This window comes from Rhamphochromis sp. 'chilingali' (genome assembly GCF_963969265.1).
Source record: "Rhamphochromis sp. 'chilingali' genome assembly, chromosome: 8".
Taxonomy (NCBI): Eukaryota; Metazoa; Chordata; class Actinopteri; order Cichliformes; family Cichlidae; genus Rhamphochromis; species Rhamphochromis sp. 'chilingali'.
Window position 1 is genome coordinate 1,063,292 of NC_137935.1, and position 22,625 is coordinate 1,085,916.

A 22,625-nucleotide genomic window follows, 5' to 3' on the forward strand; every position below is an offset into this window, starting at 1 on the left:
GTCCTGCTGATGGAGGTAGCTGCTGTTGGGCCTGTTCTTCTGCAGGAGGATATGGTTGAACATCTAATCACCACTTTCATCAGTGGTCCTCATGCTGAGCTTACACAGACAGAACAACAAACAACAAACTGTGAAAAAAATGGAAAATACCAAAAATAATGTAAATCTTCTTGGCCATGAATTTTTATTAGAAAATAAACTAAAACTTTTCATCAGTAGAAGCTAAACTACAAAAGATATCTGACTAAGCATTCAAATACACATAAACAGCACATTCAGCTACAGTGTGAGAGAAGCTACCTCATCCACAGTGAAATTCATGCCAGCATTGATGATTCTGTAATCATCCGTAAAGTGTTTGGATAGTAGGGGTGCAACGATACACAAAATTCACGGTTCGATATTTTTTCGATACAAAAAATGTTCATGCCTTTTTAATTTGTCATTTATTAAAATTTTAAATATATATTTTAACTCAAAAGTACAGTTTTTAAATTTAATGTTGCTGAAACAACAAAGTAATAAAAAAAATAAATCTATCTGATCGAGGAATCACTCATCTTTGGAAAAGAGAGTTTATTACAGAGAAATGGCTCTTTCAAAATAAAAGCTCTACTATACGCTTCTTCTGGACTATATTCTCAGCAGCATATTAAACATATCAGGTCCCCATAAGGAGAATCCTGTGCTAACAGCTGTCTAAATGACTCGGGTAAAGTTTGTAGCATGCTTGCTTGTTTTTGTCTGCTTCCACTTGTCTTTGCACGAGGATGATGTCGTTGTAAATGTGCAGTCATATTCGTTGTGTTCCCACTAGTGCTGTCAGCGTTAATCTGAAATGACGTTAAAGCCACAACACGGCAAATCTCCGTTAACCAGCTACCGCGGTTCGCCCCGTGCGTGGGGCTGGACGGTGTCAACACGTTAACGAGCTAACTGCGCTAACACACTAGCTCCCACCATGTAATTGAGCATTGCATGGCACATCCAACATACTGTTTTACTTTAGTCCATGACGCGCTTACCTTCAGGGTCATACGTCACATGAAGACCAAAATAGTTCCAAACGCCAGATCTGAATGAGGGTGGGGGAGGTTCAATTTGCCATGTTGCAAGGAGAGCTTAACTTCTGTCTCGCTAGCTCGCCCTGCGCTCAGTGAATCTGCGTTCGACTACTCCGCCTAGGCTGCACTGTCGAGCGCAGATCCACTGAGCGCTCAACACAGACAGCATCGTCAGAAGGAAAGTTGATAAAATAAATTAAAAATGTTGTATTGTTCGATACATATGCGTACCGAACCGAAAGCACTGTATCGAACGGTTCAATATCCATACGAGTATCGCTGCACCCCTATTGGATATGTATAAGTTTATGTGTAACAGATATCCAAATGTTCATTACATGAAAAAGCCCAGCTCATGTTACAGCGCTGTCGCTAACTGCCTCCCATCAGGTGCTGCTGAGCAACATTTAGCATTTAACTCAGAAACTTCAATTACAACAAACATGGCAAGTTTTGAAAATAGTAAGTTACAGTTAAAGAGTTATTTGATGACAGGCACAGTGATAAGCAGCCAGTGGTTAAAAACGAGCGTTGGGTGTTGTAGCCCAAGTCCACCTGAGCTTCGTCCTAGGAGCTGAATATTGCTTCAGTCTCCTCTGCGATCTCCTCCAGGTTCGGTGACGGTGGGTCGCTCTCCTGTGGAGAGATTCTGGATCTACGCTGTCGCAGTTCACTGGGCAGGGCTTCCCCATTCCCAGGAATCATGGTCTTCCCCAGAGACTGCAGGCATAGAACACGATAGTAAACAAACTGCGAGACAAACCGTCATGTGACACTCTGTTAACTTTGATACCTGGTTCTCAGCCAGAGCCTCTTTAGCCATGTAGTGCTCCCTCTTTATCTTCATCTCCACCTCTTCGGACACATCAGGAACCATCAAATCTATTAAGCGGCCGATGAAGAAGACTACATGCTGAGGAAGAAAAATGGGACAAGTCTTCAATGTGCGGACTGCCGATCAGCAGTTCACAGACCGCTCGGGGTTCAGTGAAGTCTGAGAGACACTGACCTCAAAGATGATGACGAAACCGAGCCGTATAGCGAGGAGGTGGAAGTACTCTGGCAGGTATTCACCATTTTCATCCCTGAAAGCCCAATACCTGTGGACGATAACGACGCGTCGATCGCCTGCAGTAGGTACTGTGCTACTCGTTCACAGCAGGTAGCTTCGACGATTTCACGTGGCACAGTTTCACTCCCGATACATTTCAGACACAAAGGCTCTGTGTCTCCTGCTGGGACTTAACCGCAGAGCTGTAAACCACTATATTATGACGCCACCAGCATTTTAAATTTGCAGAATAACTAAAATGAGCTGCAGTAAACATTCAGACGCTCTCTGGTTCCTCTACAGCATTAACGGCAGCAGTAAATTTGTCCTCAGGATTTTGTTCCTACCGACCAAATGTTAAATGAAAGGTGACGTCAAGATTAGGTTGTCAAATAAAAACGTAAAAAGTTGTCTGCCGTCTCTCTTCCTCAGCATGTCTTTGTCCTGTCTTCCTCATCTCACCGCCCTCCCTGAGCCTGGTTCTGCTGGAGGTTTCTTCCTGTTAAAAGGGAGTTTTTCCTTCCCACTGTTGCCAAAGTGCTGCTCATAGGGGGTCATATTGTGGAGTTTTTCTCTGTATGTATCATTGTAGGGTCTGCCTTACAGTATAAAGCACCTTGAGGCGACTGTTGTTGTGATTTGGCGCTGTGTAAATAAAACTGAATTGTCTTTGGATCTCATTGAAAACACATCTAGAAAAAAGGCGTCCACCCATTTTAAGCTTGGGCAGGTCCATCGTGACCTCCACGAACTCTGATCATGACAACCACTGTGTTGTGATCATGTGGGACCAGTAAGTCTAATGTAATCTACTTCCAGTCCCACATTAGCTGAACGTAATGTTAGACAGAGCCCAGTTTGAGCCCAAACATTACTTGGTCAGGGGAGATGTGCATCTACATATAAATGATATTCCTGTTCCATTATGTGCCATATGAAGAGTCTATAACGTGGCTAATGACCACAGAGGATGTATTAAGATGAAGTGTTGACCTGGCAGTGATGAGCTCACAAGTGTGAGGCACACAAAGATGTGGCTACTGACGTGGAGTTAAAACAGTCGGGACACTTTGCTATCGTGCTTTAGATTTAGTTTCTAATCAAAGTTCTTTCTTTGAAAACTTGACATTTCACTTTTGAGCCCAACCTCAAAGCTGCTGAGATGCCTGGTCTTGTATGATCATATGACTGAGACTGTTTTGGTGCTCAAATGAAGTCCATAACTGCCCGACCGGGCTCAGCCGGCCCATGCGGTTCTCGGTGATGGTGTTGTGGTGCAGATGCTTACCTGCAGGATGTGTTGTGCTGTTGCTGGTAGCTGAGCGGTGATGTAGCCAGAGTGAAGTTGATGAAGCCACTGAGTGTGCTGTCTCTGGTGTAGCGGTAGTACAGTCGAGGCACAAAGGATGACGTAAACGCTATGAGGAACGCCTGAAAATACAAGTCCAGATTCGTTGGCGGCTCATTTATAGGCTCATGATTTATGGTTGTGGTGCGAACAAAACGTATGTTTTGAGCTAAATTTGGAAATACAAATTGGGCTTTTACAGCCAAACAGGTGAGAGTGACATCGGCGGGGTTGGAATTCGCATATGCTTGTTTGCCATTCACCTAGGGACCATTTTTGATCCGAGGACACCACAAGCGTTACCTGTTCGTCCATACGTAAAACACCAAAACAGTCTTACGTTGCTCAGGACGGCCATGTGTGCGATGAACTGCAGGATGGGAAACCAGATGCCGATGTCCTGAGCTCGCTCTACCACCGGGCGACGGTATTCAGTCACAAACTTCTGAGCATCCAGACGGACCTCCACCCAGTTATTAATGAGGGCGAAGAGAGGAGCGAGGGGGCACGCCGCCACGAAGATGGTGATGAACCCAAACTGAATCACTGTGAAGGATGAGGAGGATTTACAGTGAAGACCAGACTCGTATGAAACTCTACGTCTCCCAGGATGTGAGGATAAACCTGGGACTCACCCATCTCCAGGTATTCGCTGAAGAGTCCCTCACAGACCAGCAGCTGGTAGTCTGCCTCCCAGGGAGAAGCCTCCTCCTGCCTCTGGGCCTCCTGTCCCGCCTCCTTCAGCTGAGGATTCAGCTTCCTCTTCTGCCACCATGACTTCACCTTCCTGCAAGTAACGAGCCCACATCATTGCAAAGCGAGACTGCGCTCGGTGACACAAATCCACATAACTGTGCGTTATGCATCACTGTTGTGAGAGACACTGGCACCAGGATGCAGTCTGTTCTCGTGCACTTTGTTGTGTATCTGTGTGTGTCTGTTTACGGGGAAATGAACTCCTGGATGTTGTTGATCAGCTGTTTTCCCACCATGATGACCAGCAGCTCCTGAGCCAGATCAATGAGACATCCACCTGCTCCACACTGTAACACACAGCCAGAGAGGCGGAGTTTAGTGGTTCATCTATTCATGCAGCTGCGAGCAGCTCAGCTGATGGATCAGCAGGTACCCTACTATAACTTCACACATGCTGCTCTGGGTGCTTTATGTCCCACTTTGGAAAGCAGTTGTTTGAAATGGTCTGTGAGCACTCACAGCATCATTGAAAAACTGTGTCTGACCTAAGGTCTCCATGCAGAGATCTGATGCTACTGTCACGGTCCGTGGTCCTGCGTGTGGAATGTGTGATGCTCGGGTAGCCACACCCCCGGGCTGGGCCATCACCGGCACACCTGCTCTCCATCGGGGTGATTACCCGAAGAGCTACTTAGCCCGGCACTGACGGAGGCTCCACGTCAGCCCGTTAATCACCTCTCTGTGGCAACTAGACTCCCGCGAAAGCGTTGCATTAATATCTCGTTGGAGCTGCGTTAAATCTGCCTACTTGTGTCTAGGTTTCGATCCGGCGTTCAACGTCTGCCACCTGCCTGTCCTCCTGCCCGTCCTCCTGCCCAGTTGGATCACCTGGTGCGTCATCTGGCCCATCCACTACCTCCACGGATTCCCTTCTCACGGACGTCCCTCCCGAGCTCCCACGGTCCCGCTCTAATTGTAAGCCAACTAGTCTAACTCAGTCTTGATGCGTTTGCCCCGCTTCCCGGCTCCCTGGTAATCTTCTCCCCTTTCTGTTGCAGCCTCCCACGGTTCCTCGCGTCACTGTTTCCCCGGGTTTTTTAGTTCCTCGTTTTGCTCCTCTGGTTCTGGTTTTTGTTGCTATAATAAAGTGTCATTTTCTGCTTGTGCTTGAGTCTGCGTCTGGACCCTTTTGTGCACGCGCGTCGCGGCGCATGACAACTTCTCTGTAATCGTCACATCATCATCACATGACCACAATCATCAACTCACGTCTTCGTTGCGGACTCCAAACAAAGTGTTGTAATTTCCAGGGTAGCCAATGAACCTGAAACAAACAACCAATCAGCAGGTTTTACAAACCAGCCGAGGCGAGTCCATCAGTTCAATGATCAGCCTGCTCTGCGCTGGCTCTCACCTGCCTTTGAAGAAGGCGATGTAGACCGGAGACGAGTAGAAGTTAACAAACTGGAAGACGAAAACTTTCAGGATGAACATGTCTTCGTATTTCGTCTGAGTGCGATGCATCTCTGACAGCAACATACAGACACACACGTATTCTCGTTTTCATATCTTAGTGAGGACATCTCATTGACATAATGCTTATCCCAGCTGCTTACCCTAACCATGCCTAATCCTAACCATAACCTGACCCTGACACTAAAACCACATTTTGAGTCAAAAATGCTTCAAACCCCATAAGTGACTGTTGGTCCCCACAAAGATGTCTAAACAAGTACACACACACACACCTTCAGATGAAATGAAGATCATGGCGCCAAATTAAATTTGTCTATTTTTACCTGAACAGTGGTGAAAATGAAAAACCAAGATTACTTAGTAAAAGCTCGTTAGCAGCTGTTATTTGTTATCAACTAAAAGTAGACTTCCTAAAATATTCATAAACTGGTCTCAGAAAAATCAGACATCTTCACAGAATTCTACAGTTTATGAAAATGTGTAAAGTTTCTTTAAACGAGGCTGAGACGTGGAGGGAGACTCACCCCAGCGGGTGAGGATGTGGGCCAGGGCGGTGTAAATCCTGGACAGCAGAAGGATGACCAGCAGATTCAACACTGACCCTGAGAAACTGGCTATTCTCCCAGCCTACACACACACACACACACACACACACACACACACAGACAGGTGTGATGGCGTCAGTGATATTGCAGTCCTCGGTTAAGCTTTGTGGACCCAGGTGAAGGCAGGCGAGCTGCCTCTTACTCACAGAGAAGCTGAAGAAGCTGTACTCTGACTTGTAGATGATGATGCTGAGGATGGTGCGATACAAAATGATGGCCGTGAGAAAAATCAACACCACAGCGACCTGCGCGGAAGAAGTCATTTCAGACCTTTTATCCACTGACACCTGATTTCATTTAAGGTAGAGACACAGACAGATTCATAAATGTAGATGCACACTGACTGGTTAGCATATGGGAGAGAAATCTCATTGGCCAGATATGGATCTGTCAAGCATGACATCATGAACTTAATGAACCTGCTAACATGCACACAGGCAACAGCAGCTGCTTCAGGTTGGCTAATTTTCTCCTCTGCAGCAAACCCAAACATAAATGTGCTAACAGAAGAAACGTGAGGCCAGAAAGCTCGTAGGAGACCTGCTGCTCGTCTAACGTACAGCTGATGGTGGGTGTTAACATCTTTGTCACCACTGAGGCTGTAAATGTGAATAAAAACATCGGGAAGTGATTTTTTGAAGCCGTAAGGCTGTTATAGAAGCAGTCTGCTGTTCAGCGTCGTCCGGCTCAAACACAAAGACCTTCCTGAGAAACATCTGCATGGAGCAGATGTTGCTCTAACACCACTTTACACCTTTCAGCACTGATGGAGCCTTTCCAGATGTGCCAGCTGTCAGTTCCATGGACACTGACGCCCCCCCCCCCAGCTGAACGCTAGCTCTCCTCTTCAGCCCAAGGCTTCGGCGTCCATGTTTGAATGTGTCTGACCTCAGATCTGTTTTGGCCCAGAGGAGACGGCGCCGTTTGTCCATCTTGGTCACATGTGGCTTCAAGGTGCTCTGTTCTCCATCACATCCAACAGGATGTGTTTCAGTTTAAGCACTACATGTGCTACTGGCAATAAAACGAGACTTTGTGAGATTTGCGAATCACTGCATGATATTTTTATTTGTGTTTGACTCAGTGTCCCAACTTCTTTGGAGTTGTGGTCATAGATGGAGACCACATTATAACAGGCTGGACAGAATCTGAATTAGCATCACCCACAGTCCCTGATGGTTCCAACCTGCAGCTCCTTTCCATCACAGTGATGTCAGCGCTGACCCCCAAACAAGAACTGCTTCACATGTTGGAGGCGGGAGTGAATGCCAGCTCCAGAGCAGGATGGGGGAGGGGCCACTGTGGGAAACGACGCTACCCTCTGCTGGCATCACGCAATAATCATCTTACACCTGTGGAAGCCGTGACCGTAGATCGGGTGGACGTGCGTGTTAGACTGTGTTGGCAACGAGGACTTCAGGAGACTCACCATGATGATGATGACCATGCAGCCAGTCAGAGTTCTGTTGAACCGCTTATTTTCAGGAAAATACGGCTCCTCCGCTCCGGTCACCGGGTTCCTCATGGTCATCGGTGCCATGGCGGTGAACTCTGGACGAGGTCGCTCCTGCCAAAGATGTGAAATTCACAAATTCACAAACCTCCCGAAACAATCCCCTGGTTAACTTAGCGACGGCTTCGCACCTCGATGTCCTGGAATTCGGAGCAGTCCCAGCGGTGAGACAAAGATGAACATGTTCTCTTCCAGTACTCGAGGAAGGTGATGGCCCACAGAGACATGAAGACACTGAGGAAAACGGTTCCTCCGTTATCAAACAGCAGACCTGCCTGCAGAGACACAAGCAGCCTTTCAGAGTGGTGGATACACAGATGGCTCAGTAACATCAGCCTGTGCTGGTTTCCAAACATTTAGCTCAGAGGACCTGATGAGGTCAGAGGACAGAGTTGTCTACTGCTGTCCACTTTTAAACTGCCCAACTATTAATCTGCCAGGCGACGTATCAGGAAACAGAAACCTCTGAAGAAACGTCCACGATCCATCTCACAGAGATCAGCGAGATGAGTGATGCATGAATATATGCTGGAATAAGGAACATGGCTGCTTTGCCTCGCCCTGTGTTTTCCCAGAGAACGGAAACATTTAAATAAATGTGAGAGGTGTGGTGGTGGCAGGTACCTTGTAGGTGACGCAGATGCTGGAGTAGTTCCAGTAGGAGCAGATATTACAGAGCGGACACATGATGAAGCTGTTTCCGCTACCACACAACTCGTTCCTACAAATTCAAACACAGATCACCACAGGTGCATCAACCATGACGAGTGAGCATGTCCTCACAAACTGCTTTAAAATGAACGCTGACGATGAGTTTGTACTCACGCTGGAACGTCGGTGGCCACGAGCCAAAACCCGATCAGGAAGATCACCGTCCCGACGACAGACGCCGGCAGCAGCCAGCCGGTGTAGAAGCCTGCATGCAGACACGGTGAGACGCTTGTCACCAAATAACGGCATAACATCGGAGGTATTTTCCTCATATTTACCTAACCAGGCAAAATAAAGTGCGATCTTCTCCCCAAAGTACTCCCTGATGTGGTCCAGAGGTTGGTAGCGTCTCCAGCAGGACCACTGGGCCCAGTAAGCATACAGGATCTGCCTCAGGCTTAAACTCTGGGGACTGACCGGGGGGGTCGGCAGCTGATAATCTCCCTGCAAACATGGTATCAAACATCAGCCTGGGCTTCAGTCTGGGAATCACAGCAGCTTCAGACCAGGCTCGTGGTGCACATCTCACCTCGTGCAGCGGGTAGGCGGCGGTGAAGACCTGCTCGTTCAGCAGACGGTCGACGCCCACCTCCCCGTTCTTCACCGAACCGTATGGAGTCCTGGCTAAGATCTCGTACAGCTAGAGGGACACGAGGGTTTCAAGGGACTCAGCTAAGCTAGCATAACCATGTCTAGGGCTGAAACTTTGTTTCCGTGAAACTTTTAGCATTAATAGAAACAGAGCCTCCAGGACACTGCAGAACACCACAGCCATCTCCACTCAGAACCACAGAAACATGTTTGTGTTGTTTTCAGGAAACTTCAGTGGATTGTTAAGGAAGTACAGACTCATAAAATAAAGTGCTACACACACGGACATTTGTGTGTGTGTGTTTGTCGAGTTTGTTTGAGGAGGAGGCGTTGCCGCTGCCAGCATCCGTCTGTTGACCGATACATCCTGGATCTGCTTCGCTGGTATTTCTGCCTTTGAGCCAATCAGAGCAGCTCGCTCTCAGCTCAGTTTGTTGAAGCTGCACTGGAAACTTTCCCAACACGACCAAACACACAGTTCCCGTCTGCTCGGGTTTTGTGTCATTAATGAAGCAGCACAAGAAATCTTAAATTCACACTTTCAGGTTCTTTGGGTTAAAAACTCTTAGATGTTGGTTTGTGTATTTTTGTTTAAAGATTTTTTGAAATATTAACATTTATTTGTCTGTTTCTCTGTTCTGGATTTGTCCTCTGAAATAGTCAAACTATCCTAAAATACACCATAAACATTCAGTTTTCATTTCTACATGCACCACAGTGAAGTGCACGGCACGGCCACGAGTTCCTCGAGACCGTTTTGTTTTCTTCACTCACCACCTGGTGTCTCTGGGTCGTCTTGAAGAACGTGTCTTTGTTGTCGCTGCCCAAAAACCTGCAGGCAGGAAACAGGGAGAGTGAAGGAGGAGGATGAGGGTGACACGGGACTCAGGTCCTGAGTGTTTGTACCTCTCCAGCTTGTTGGTCCTGAACTGGCAGGTGTAGTAGTCGGGCGGGGGGTTGGGGACGTCCTGGGACATAAGGTTGGGAAGAGACAGCTTGGACAGGATCTGTTCGGACCAGTTAACGATGGGGGCGGTGACCACCTGCAGGAGGACAGAGGACATGCCGTGAGATGGCTGCTGAGCGTGAGGACGGCGGCAGAGGACGTGGGCTTTACCTGCAGTGGGACTCTGAGGCTGATCTCCTCAGCGTAGTAACAGAGCACGCTCCACGGAGCGCTGAGGAGGACAAAACAGATCCTCTTCTTTGTCTGGAGGACCTCCTTCTGCAGAGAAGAAGAAAAGAGCTCAGCGTCCTTCACCTCCTTTCAACATCATAACTAGTACTCACGGGTTAATTAGTGCTTTGTTTATTTTCTGGAAATGTATTTGTACTCTATGCATCTGTACCCATATGTAATAAATTTGATTTCATATTTTACTATTGAGAAACACTTTGGAGCACCTCTGGTCTTTTCAATGAGCTATAATATAAATAAAGTATTGATTGATTGATTGAAAGGTGCATTTAGCTGCTGGTTAGCTTCCATCCATCAAACAGAAACACATAGAAGCACATCATCAGTAAGCCAATGATACAATTATGTCTGTTATTGTCTATATAATGTCTGTTGTTTATTTCCTGATATCCAAAGTGAAGGTGGCATGTGGGTCATGTGACAGTTTAGTTTCACTTCCTCCATGTTTGCCTTACCTGCAGACTCACCTGTGTTTGTTTAGCTTACCTGTTCCTGCAGAAGTCCAGAGTGTCTCAGTCTTTTCAGAAACTCCTCCCTCCACCGGCGGTGGGCGGGGCTAACACCCATGCTCTCCTCCTGCATGCTCCTTGGCTCCTCCCACACCAGCACAAAGTCTGTCCGAGAGGATCACAGGTTTAATTCGTCTGCTAAACACGCTGCGTTTGGAACGGTATGATTTTGTTTTCTACTCACCGACTCGAGTCGATCCATCACTGAAAACATTCCCATCCTCAGGCTGAACTGCATTCTGGGAAATAATAAAACCTGTCAGACTGAATTTAGAGGAAAACAATCAAAGAGCAGGGTCTGTTTTCAAAAAGCTTCCTGAAACTAAGAGTTTGTAATTCTAAGGAAACTGTGAGACTTCCAGTGAAGGCTTAAAGGACTGAATCCTGCTGATGATCAGAGTTATTCATGGAGCCTGGCAGGCCCTGGAGTGGAGACAAGCACCTTTAGAAGGGTTCTGAAGGAGAGAACGCTGTTTTGGAACAATGCTCTGCCATGTTTGTCTCTGCAGGCAAGGAAGGAGAGGATACACTGTTTGTACAATCCAATCAATCAAAGACCATTTTATCTATGAGGCATCCGATCCATTCATTTCTGTGGGACAGAGACGACGTGCCGACTTTATGAATTATTCATACGGAGTTTACTTGTGTGCTCACTTGTGTGCTGAGATTCCTGACACCCCTCCCCCACCCATCACCTTCACTCAATACCAGGTTGAGATGCAAATGAGGAGACTTCACTCAGGCAAGTCTGCTGGACCAGACGGAGTGAGTCCCCTTGTCCTCAAGACCTGTGCCCCCCAGCTGTGTGGAGTCTTTCATAAACTGTTTATGCTGAGTCTGAGTCTGCAGAGGGTCCCGGTGATGTGGAAGACATCATGCCTCGTCCCTGTACCAAAGACGCCACGTCCCAGTGGCCCCCAGGATTACAGGCCCGTGGCACTGACCTCCCACATCATGAAGACCCTGGAAAGGCTCATCCTGGACCAGCTGCGACCCATAGTAAGACCACATCTGGATCCCCTTCAGTTCGCTTATCAGCCTCGTCTCGGAACAGAGGACGCCATCATCTACCTGCTCAATCGTGTCTACACCCATCTGGACCAGCCGGCGAGCACTGTGAGGGTCATGTTTTTTGACTTTTCCAGTGCTTTCAACACCATCAGGCCGACCCTCCTGGGTGATAAGTTAGCAGCGATGCAGGTGGATGCTTCTCTGGTGTCCTGGATTGTTGATTACCTGACAGGAAGACCACAATATGTACGTCTCCCACAGTGTGTGTCTGACAAGGTGATTAGCAACACAGGGGCACCACAGGGGACTGTCCTCTCCCCCTTCCTCTTCACCCTCTACACCACAGACTTCAGCCACTGCACAGAGACCTCCATCTTCAGAAGTTTTCTGATGACTCTGCGGTGGTTGGATGCATCAGCAGGGATGATGAGACAGAGTACCGGGCTGTGGTCGACTCCTTTGTCACGTGGTGTGAGCAGAATCATCTGCAGCTCAACGTGGCAAAGACCAAGGAACTGATCGTGGACTTCAGGAAGACCAGGAAACACTTGACCCCTGTTTCAATCCAGGGGGTCAGTGTTGACATTGTGGAGGACTATAAATACCTTGGAGTACACATTGACAATAAACTGGACTGGGCTAAAAACACCACAGCACTTTACAGGAAGGGCCAGAGTCGTCTCTATTTTTTGAGGCGACTGAGGTCCTTCAACATCTGCCAGAAAATGCTGAGGATTTTCTATGAGTCTGTGGTGGCCAGTGCGATCCTCTATGCTGTTGCATGCTGGGGGAGCAGGCTGAGGGTCGCAGATGCCAACAGACTTAATAAACTGATCCGTAAGGCCAGCAATGTTGTGGGGATGGAGCTGGACTCCCTCAAGGTGGTGTCGGAGAGGCGGATGCTGTCCAAGATAAAGACAATGTTGGATAACACCTCCCACCCACTCCATGACATGTTGGTCAGTCACAGGAGCTCGTTCGGTGAGAGACTGAGATTACCGAAAAGCACCACTGAACGACACAGGAAATCATTCCTGCCTGTGGCCATCTCCCTGTACAACGCATCCACTTAACACACTGTTTGCTGCTACAACTACACATGTTTCTTTTCCAAATATTTATTTATAAGTGACTTATGTATGTATGTATGTATATATATGTATATATTGTACTATTCTTAGTTAGCGTATTGTCTGTCTTGTCTTAATGTTGGTTTAAAATGGAGCACTGTAACAAAAAATAATTTCCCCCAGGGATCAATAAAGTATTCTGATTCTGATTCTGATTACATTAGCCGACTCACGTGTGTAAACTTGTCACCACAAACCCACTGTTTGCATAACTGTGGAAAAATGCCACAGCACTCAGACGGCCCACGACCACACGTGGAATTCCACTGGAATCACGTTTTACCTGCTTTACAGTCAAATCAAATCAAATGGCATTTACCTACAAACATGTACCAGTAGAAACACCTCAGAATAAGGAGGTGAAAATACAAGAAAATAATTATACTCTAAATTAATTTACTACTGTAGTGGTTTAATCTAGCCTTTTTACATTTTTATTATGCACCACGGCTGCTCTGCTGTCCAAGTTAAATAATAAAATGTGATAAGGACTGTTCTCACTCTCCTGCTCACAAGAGTAAATAAAGAGCAGGGCACAAGCAGCAGGGCTAACACGGCTAATGTGTTATTGATTGATGGATGGATGGATGGATGGATGGATGGATGGATGGATGGATGGATGGATGGATGGATGCATATATTGGATGGATGGATGGATGGATGGATGGATGGATGGATGCATATATTGGATGGATGGATGGATGGATGGATGGATGGATGCATATATTGGATGGATGGATGGATGGATGGATGGATGGATGCATATATAGGATGGATGGATGGATATATAGGATGGATGGATGGATGAGTGGATGGATGATGGATGGATGGATGCATATATTGGATAGATGATGGATGGATGCATATATTGGATGGATGATGGATGGATGCATATATTGGATGGATGATGGATGGATGGGTGGATGGATATATAGGATGGATGGATGGATGGATGGATGGATGCATATATAGGATGGATGGATGGATGGATGGATGCATATATAGGATGGATGGATGGATGGATGGATGGATGGATGGATGCATATATTGGATAGATGATGGATGGATGCATATATAGGATGGATGGATGGATGGATGGATGGATGGATGGATGGATGGATGGATATATAGGATGGATGCATATATTGGATGGATGGATGGATGCATATATTGGATAGATGATGGATGGATGCATATATAGGATGGATGTATGATGGATGGATATATAGGATGGATGGATGGATGGATGGATATATAGGATGGATGGATATATAGGATGGATGGATGGATGGATGGATGGAGGATGGATGGATGGATATATAGGATGGATGGATGGATATATAGGATGGATGGATGATGGATGGATATATAGGATGGATGGATGATGGATGGATGGATATATAGGATGGATGGATGGATGGATGGATGGATGGATGGATGGATATATAGGATGGATGGATGGATGATGGATGGATGGATGGATGGATGTATGATGGATGGATGGATATATAGGATGGATGTATGATGGATGGATGGATGGATGGATGGATGTATGATGGATGGATGGATGGATGGATGGATATATAGGATGGATGGATGATGGATGGATGGATATATAGGATGGATGTATGATGGATGGATGGATATATAGGATGGATGTATGATGGATGGATGGATGGATGGATGGATGGATATATAGGATGGATGGATGGATGGATGGATGGATGGATGGATGGATGGATGATGGATGGATATATAGGATGGATGGATGGATGGATGCATATATTGGATGGATGGATGGATGGATGGATGCATATATAGGATGGATGGATGGATATATAGGATGGATGGATGGATGAGTGGATGGATGATGGATGGATGGATGCATATATTGGATAGATGATGGATGGATGCATATATTGGATGGATGATGGATGGATGGGTGGATGGATATATAGGATGGATGGATGGATGGATGGATGCATATATAGGATGGATGGATGCATATATTGGATAGATGATGGATGGATGCATATATAGGATGGATGGATGGATGGATGGATGGATGCATATATAGGATGGATGGATGGATGGATATATAGGATGGATGCATATATTGGATGGATGGATGGATGCATATATTGGATAGATGATGGATGGATGCATATATAGGATGGATGTATGATGGATGGATATATAGGATGGATGGATGGATGGATGGATGGATGGCTATATAGGATGGATGGATATATAGGATGGATGGATGGATGGATATATAGGATGGGTGGATGGATGGATGGATGGATATATAGGATGGATGGATGGATGGATAGATGGATATATAGGATGGATGGATGGATGGATATATAGGATGGATGGATGATGGATGGATATATAGGATGGATGGATGATGGATGGATGGATATATAGGATGGATGGATGGATGGATGGATATATAGGATGGATGGATGGATGATGGATGGATATATAGGATGGATGTATGATGGATGGATGGATGGATGGATGGATGGATGGATGGATATATAGGATGGATGGATGATGGATGGATGGATATATAGGATGGATGTATGATGGATGGATGGATGGATATATAAGATGGATGGATGGATGGATGGATGGATGGATGATGGATGGATGGATGGATATATAGGATGGATGGATGATGGATGGATGGATGGATGGATGGATGGATATATAGGATGGATGGATGATGGATGGATGGCTGGATGATGGATGGATAGATGATGGATGGATGGATATATAGGATGGATGTATGATGGATGGATGGATGGATGGATGGATATATAGGATGGATGGATGATGGATGGATGGATGGATGATGGATGGATGGATATATAAGATGGATGGATGGATGGATGGATGGATGGATGGATGATGGATGGATGGATGGATATATAGGATGGATGGATGATGGATGGATGGATGGATGGATATATAGGATGGATGGATGATGGATGGATGGATGGATGATGGATGGATAGATGATGGATGGATGGATGGATGGATGGATGTATGATGGATGGATGGATGGATGGATGGATGGATGGATGGATATATAGGATGGATGGATGATGGATGGATGGATGGATGGATGATGGATGGATGGATATATAGGATGGATGGATGGATGGATGGATATATAGGATGGATGGATGATGGATGGATGGATGGATGGATGATGGATGGATGGATGATGGATGGATGGATATATAGGATGGATGTATGATGGATGGATGGATGGATGGATGGATATATAGGATGGATGGATGATGGATGGATGGATGATGGATGGATATATAGGATGGATGGATGATGGATGGATGGATGATGGATGCATATATAGGATGGATGTATGATGGATGGATATATAGGATGGATGGATGGATGGATGGATGGATGGATGGATATATAGGATGGATGGATATATAGGATGGATGGATGGATGGATATATAGGATGGGTGGATGGATGGATGGATATATAGGATGGATGGATGGATGGATGGATAGATGGATATATAGGATGGATGGATGGATATATAGGATGGATGGATGATGGATGGATATATAGGATGGATGGATGATGGATGGATGGATATATAGGATGGATGGATGGATGGATGGATGGATGGATATATAGGATGGATGGATGGATGGATATATAGGATGGATGGATGGATGATGGATGGATATATAGGATGGATGTATGATGGATGGATGGATGGATGGATGGATGGATGGATATATAGGATGGATGGATGATGGATGGATGGATATATAGGATGGATGTATGATGGATGGATGGATGGATATATAAGATGGATGGATGGATGGATGGATGGATGGATGATGGATGGATGGATATATAGGATGGATGGATGATGGATGGATGGATGGATGGATGGATATATAGGATGGATGGATGGATGGATATATAGGATGGATGGATGATGGATGGATGGATGGATGATGGATGGATAGATGATGGATGGATGGATATATAGGATGGATGTATGATGGATGGATGGATGGATGGATGGATGGATATATAGGATGGATGGATGATGGATGGATGGATGATGGATGGATGGATATATAGGATGGATGGATGGATGGATATATAGGATGGATGGATGATGGATGGATGGATGGATGATGGATGGATGGATGATGGATGGATGGATATATAGGATGGATGTATGATGGATGGATGGATGGATGGATGGATGGATATATAGGATGGATGGATGATGGATGGATGGATGATGGATGGATATATAGGATGGATGGATGGATGATGGATGGATATATAGGATGGATGGATGATGGATGGATGGATGATGGATGGATATATGATGGATGGCACGAGCAGCAGCGTGGACTGAAATCTTTTCCTGATGAATCCAAAACAGAACTTTCAAACCAACAGAAAACTGAATCATCATGAAGGAGAAAAAACTGACAGAATCAATGTTCTTCATCTCGTATAAAATAAAAACACCCATGGCTAATAGCCTGTTGATTTGCACATACATGAATATATACATATATTGATACATATATTGATTGATGTTTTCTGTACTTCTGAAAATTCTGGTTGAAGTGTTTGTAAAGATCACATGATCCTGCATTTGTTGCTCTTTGTTTTATCTCCTCACGAGGAAAAGGACAACAGCTCTTTTCACATATTTTCATGTTATATGTGTAATAAAATACTACATAACATGGCCCACACCCCTGAAAGTACAGTGTATTTACAATGTAAGATGACAACATTTTGTTTGCTTTTCTGCTAAAATACCCAGAAAGTACTCAGTACTTAAAGTTAATTACAGAATTATTCCTTCCTCCTGGTAAAATCATGAACTATTACCTCCTTATTCTAATGTACCCACCAGCAAGTAATGCTAATTCAATCATGATATCAGGTAACGCACCTGGAAAACCCACTTAATCCTAAAATAGCAGCACTCTTAGCCGTGGGCTGTATTATAAAGTCCCAAGAGCCAAAACAAAAATGCTGATCACAGCTCGACACTCACAGCAGCAGCCCAGATGTGAAGACAAACACCTCAGCTGTCAGCACATGGCTGTCAAACGTAGCGGGGAGGCTAATGTGTGTCTATGATTTCTATGTAACTGCGGTATTCATCTTGTTTAATGATACGTGTAACAATGAGATATGGAGGTAAACGTTTCATGGTCACTGAGCTAATTTCTTTCTATGAACAGCTCCGAGGATTCTCGAGAAGTTCGTGAAACCTGTAGCCACTTCCCAAAGGCTACGCTGGCGTGTTTGCGTGGCTCTGGGCTGCTACTGGTCCAGAAGCGGGAAGCTTCGTGTTTTTTATTGGCTCCTAAACACTTTGGGCCACTCTTCCTGCTGTTTCACGTCCCCATTGTCGCTAATGAGGACGACGACAGACACACAAGAGCAAGAGCGGAACAAACATCAACCGTTTGATCACTCAGTGCTGAACCGAGTGGAGCCGCTCAGTCTCTCCTCATCATGCACTTCCTGTTTCCTGCCGCAGCCCAGTTTAATTAAAAAGCAGCAGAGAGAGCGAAGCTGTGGTGAAGCTTCCGGGTTTCACCTGCTTTCACTCAGACATGCGGAACCGTCTTCACACTAACTGTGAGCTTCTGTTAGTTTGAGGCCCAGCACAGTTTAGAGCTGCGTGCAGTAGCTATCACAAGGGGGCGGAGTCTAAAGTTACCATCCAGTTGTATTGAAGTTTGTGCTTTAAACACCTTTTTTGCAGTGAGAACTGTGAATACAGTCCAGCATGAGCCCTGGACAGTATAAAAGGTGGCCATAGATACTGTAATGTCACTGATTTAGGTGAACTGAGCATGCTCAGTGTTGCCATCTGCAAGTTTTGAAACCAGCTGTGAGGAGTGAGGCGTGGCTAACGGTTTGTGATAAACTGATGAGACCATCCTGGATGATCGTTGATGGCCTCCATGTTTTACAAGAATACGAGCCCAAACCAGAGACCAGTACAACCCTAACGAAGTGTGTCGCCTCCTGCTGGTGTAACCAGTGATGCTGCAGCCAGGCTGACCATACGAGAGGACAATCGCATTTTACCGCCATCAGCTCTGAGAGTCGACAGTGAAATCAGACGACTTCCTGCACGTTTGGGTGAAACTTCAACTTGCATCTTTTAGCTACAGGGATTTTACTTTTCAATCCAATCAGAGAGTAATCCGATTGTTCAGTCTGACGTCACTAGCCGTGTCTGGGCCTAAACTCCGCTGCAGGTCCATATATCAAACGATCACTGTGGCATTACTGAGAGTTAAAAACTGTCTAAAGTCTTTCATCTTTAATAAAATGATCAGCGTTCTGCTCTACCAGGTGTAACAACTGAGTTTAACATCCAGGCATCCATGAAAACGGAATTTATGACATTTAACGGAGTTAGAAGTTAGCAGGGAGTTAGCTCGCTAGCTTCTATCTAAATACAATATAGCATGTCCTGACTGCGGGGTTTTGGAAACAAATTCAAACGTACAGCTCTGTTATCACTTCCAGCATAAATGAAGACAGAAAACTAAACAGCAGTGACGTTTGTAGGGTTACTGAAGTTGAGCTACCTGGTATATAATGATGTGCTACGTGACCGCTAGCGACACAGCTATGTTAGCATAATATAAACAAGCTAACTTTTTTTCCACTCGATAAAAGTTAACGTGAGGATTCTCGGTGGTCAGGAACAAATGTAATCGCATGGCAGGATGCTGTAAAAGGACCAAACTTCAGCCAGGAGAACAACTGAGATAATCCATCCACAATACGAGGTTAGTCATTAATATACTGCTGCATGGGCTGGGCTGTAGTTACATCCTAAGGTTTTAAAAACTGAGCTTAAATAAATGATTAGCGGAAATAAAAGCCGAGGGAGGTCAACAGTGATCACTGACTGTTTTAGGAGCTTTTTGAGATCAAATAGAAGAAAATACAAAACATTAAACATGTTAACAACACAAAAGCCATATTAAACGCAGACTACTTTAGACCCGGAAGTAGGATTCGTCACGTCATCACTTAATAATCGGATTGACCACATCCTGTTACCATGGTGCCATAGTTGTTCTCTGGGCTGGTTTCCATGGTGATTAGTGTTGTGCCATCCTCTCTCTGATCCCCTCTCCGCCTCATCCTCCCAAAACCTTCCTCCTCCTCCTGCACACACACACACACACACACACACACACACACACACACACACACACACACACACACACACACACACACACACACACACACCTGTCGTTTAATGTTATTTTCATTGTGCCATGATGTCACCGACTGCAATGACACCGTAGTGACAGTTGTGGTTCAGGTCTTCAGTCTCTACATCCTGCAGAGGACTGACGTTCTTTTATGAGCTCGTCTGTTTATCAGGTCGATCACATCGTGAGGGTCTTAAACACGGAGCAGCTATGAAGCAGCTTTGTTTTCTATTGTTTTCTAATGTTCTGACAGTCTGCTCCCAGCTCCTCTCATGAATAACACAATAAATACATTTAACACTGTTATGATGGAAAGTTTGTGCAGGTGAAGGACTTGTGACTTTTACAGCACAGCACTCTGCACAGCGTCACCGTGAATAACTTTAATCCCACTGGACGATGTCAATGGAAACACTGGCCTCACCGGCGCTGACGGCGGGTTACCAGCCGTGTGTGTAACTGCGCGTGCAGCTCCGCGGTTCATTGATTAAAACTCGTTTCCGTCCGTCAGGGTGACGCTGTCAGAGCTCACAGCTGTTACAGCTCCCTCACCGAGTATCGATCACAGGTCACTGATCACAGTATCGATTATGTATTGACGCATTCAGACTTCCCTCTCTCTGTGACCTGATTTTACCTGGGATCAATCAGACCGATTGGATCTGGGTGGATGACGTGTGGTGTCTCGTGCAGTCCGACTCACCTGTGCGCGCAGACAGTGACGGCCTCAGGCGAGCTCGCGGCTCTCTGGAGCTTCAGCAGCTGATCAACTTGTTTGTAGAGGCGAGCTGACTTCAGGAGAGGCCCCGCCCATCCCGTTAACCACGCCCCTCCTCCGCCTCTTCATCAAAAACAAACTTGGCAGCGTAAAACAGCCATGAAACAACAGAAGCCACACCATATTCTGCATCCGCGCGCACATTAACACGTGCACAGCTCCCGTTGTGATCTCTCACTGGTCTGACACTGTGCTGCTTCTCCTCTCATTCTCCCCCCTCCCTCCCCTGTTTCTACTTCAATCATGAAACTGATCAATGATCAGCTGATCGGCTTTTCTCTCTTGTTTGTTTATCGCCCACTTTGCGCCAGAAAGAGGAAACCAGCGGATGTCGCGCTAAACAACAGCAGCACGTTTAAGCTCGATCAGCTGTTGTTAGAATTTATTTAATATTAATTTCTAGTATCAGCTGATGTTTGCTGGAGCCACAGCTGTAAAGCTGCTGGTCATGATATCGGTTTGGATATGTGGTGAGAGGGAAACATGAAGATGAAACCAGGAGATGTCCTTACTGGATCATCAGAGCTGTGATGGAGAAACAGGTTTACCTTTTAGGTCACGTGGATGAGTTGAAGTTATGATCTGTTTCTGAGAGACAAATAACACCAGGATCCTTTTTTATGTAGCTGACAGCTGGTAACTGTGCAGGGGCGGGTCTAGCAAAGTGTTGCCAGGGGGCAGGTAGGGCATTAACAGGGAGAGGGGGGCACAAAGAAACACTTTTCTTTCTTATTCTCATTTAAAATGTCTCGCTTTTATTAATTAATGTTAATGTTTAATTAATTAATTAATTATTTTTTATTAAATAATTATCTGAATCTTACAACCAAAGTTTTTATCTGACGTAAAATGTATAGAAATGATAAATATACCAACAAGACTGTACATCACTGTCACAGCAGCATTTTCATTCAAAGGCTTTGTGGCTTTTCTCCTCTAATGCCTGGTGGGTCGGTCTCTAGTCAAAATGCCCGGGCTGTTTTTTGTCCCAGTCCAGCCCTGGTGTCTGCGTGTGTGTGTGTGTGTGTGTGTGTGTCAGGGGTGATTTGATTCATCCCCCTGTGTCAGATTTATTTGGGACAGATACTGAGGGGACTCTGCGCTCACTGCCCTCTGCTGGTGACACCGCTGCACTGCACTCAGGTCAGTCTCCACCTGCTGTGTTTGCACCTCCCACAAACAGACGGTGTCACTGGGAGTCAGGAAGCAGCCTGAGTGCTGCTGATTAAACAGGAGGAAGAATCTGCAGCTGTTTGACTCTGAGACCAGAAGCTCTAAACTTCCCGTCTCTTAAAGGCTGATCACAGCGAGCTCACACTGATTTGGATATTTACCTCTTTCTTTCTTTCTATTTACATGTTGTCACAAATATATCTTTCACATCATCAAATAAAATACAACATGTGTTTTTTAAGTAATAATTTCACTGAATGACTCCAATGTGAACTCATGTTTTGAAAGCTGAGCTCAGTTTTCACGTCCACACTCAGACGTGACTCCTGCCAGCGAGGCTGGGTCCATCCTCAGCTCGGTTTTTATTAAATAAAACCTTAACTCATTAATTACATTTTACTTTTCCTTCTTTTTTTGCTTGAGAGAAAGTCAGCTTTAATGTCAACACGTGAACAGTGATATCCTCACTTTCCACACGCAGCACAGCTG

General features: G+C 45.5%; 1 protein-coding gene across 1 annotated transcript; it reads right to left on the minus strand.

The window, feature by feature from the left end:
- Nucleotides 1-179: 179 nt before the first annotated feature.
- Nucleotides 180-20,952, minus strand: ano7 (anoctamin 7). The gene is made up of 24 exons (XM_080888663.1): nucleotides 20,889-20,952; nucleotides 20,028-20,132; nucleotides 10,947-11,001; nucleotides 10,740-10,867; nucleotides 10,173-10,280; nucleotides 9,962-10,098; nucleotides 9,830-9,887; nucleotides 8,994-9,104; nucleotides 8,743-8,908; nucleotides 8,579-8,669; nucleotides 8,378-8,474; nucleotides 7,885-8,028; nucleotides 7,670-7,807; nucleotides 6,387-6,485; nucleotides 6,160-6,262; nucleotides 5,574-5,685; nucleotides 5,429-5,483; nucleotides 4,409-4,506; nucleotides 4,099-4,250; nucleotides 3,804-4,009; nucleotides 3,404-3,546; nucleotides 2,074-2,164; nucleotides 1,858-1,977; nucleotides 180-1,784 (listed from the first exon to the last, which is right to left on the minus strand). Exons 2-24 carry the CDS (start codon nucleotides 20,109-20,111, stop codon nucleotides 1,632-1,634), a joined length of 2,649 nt encoding a protein of 882 aa, XP_080744789.1. The 5' UTR covers nucleotides 20,112-20,132; nucleotides 20,889-20,952; the 3' UTR covers nucleotides 180-1,631.
- Between the last annotated feature and the right edge of the window lie 1,673 nt (nucleotides 20,953-22,625).

Bases quoted from the DNA above. Each gene is read 5' to 3' on its own strand.
- ano7 (XM_080888663.1), bottom strand. From the start codon at position 20,111: ATGAGGCGGAGAGGGGATCAGAGAGAGGATGGCACAACACTAATCACC. The intron at 8,909-8,993 runs GTGAGATGTGCA...CCATGTTTGCAG, and splicing joins CCGCCTACCCGCTGCACGAG to GGAGATTATCAGCTGCCGAC. The intron at 8,029-8,377 runs GTACCTGCCACC...GTGTCTCTGCAG, and splicing joins GCATCTGCGTCACCTACAAG to GCAGGTCTGCTGTTTGATAA.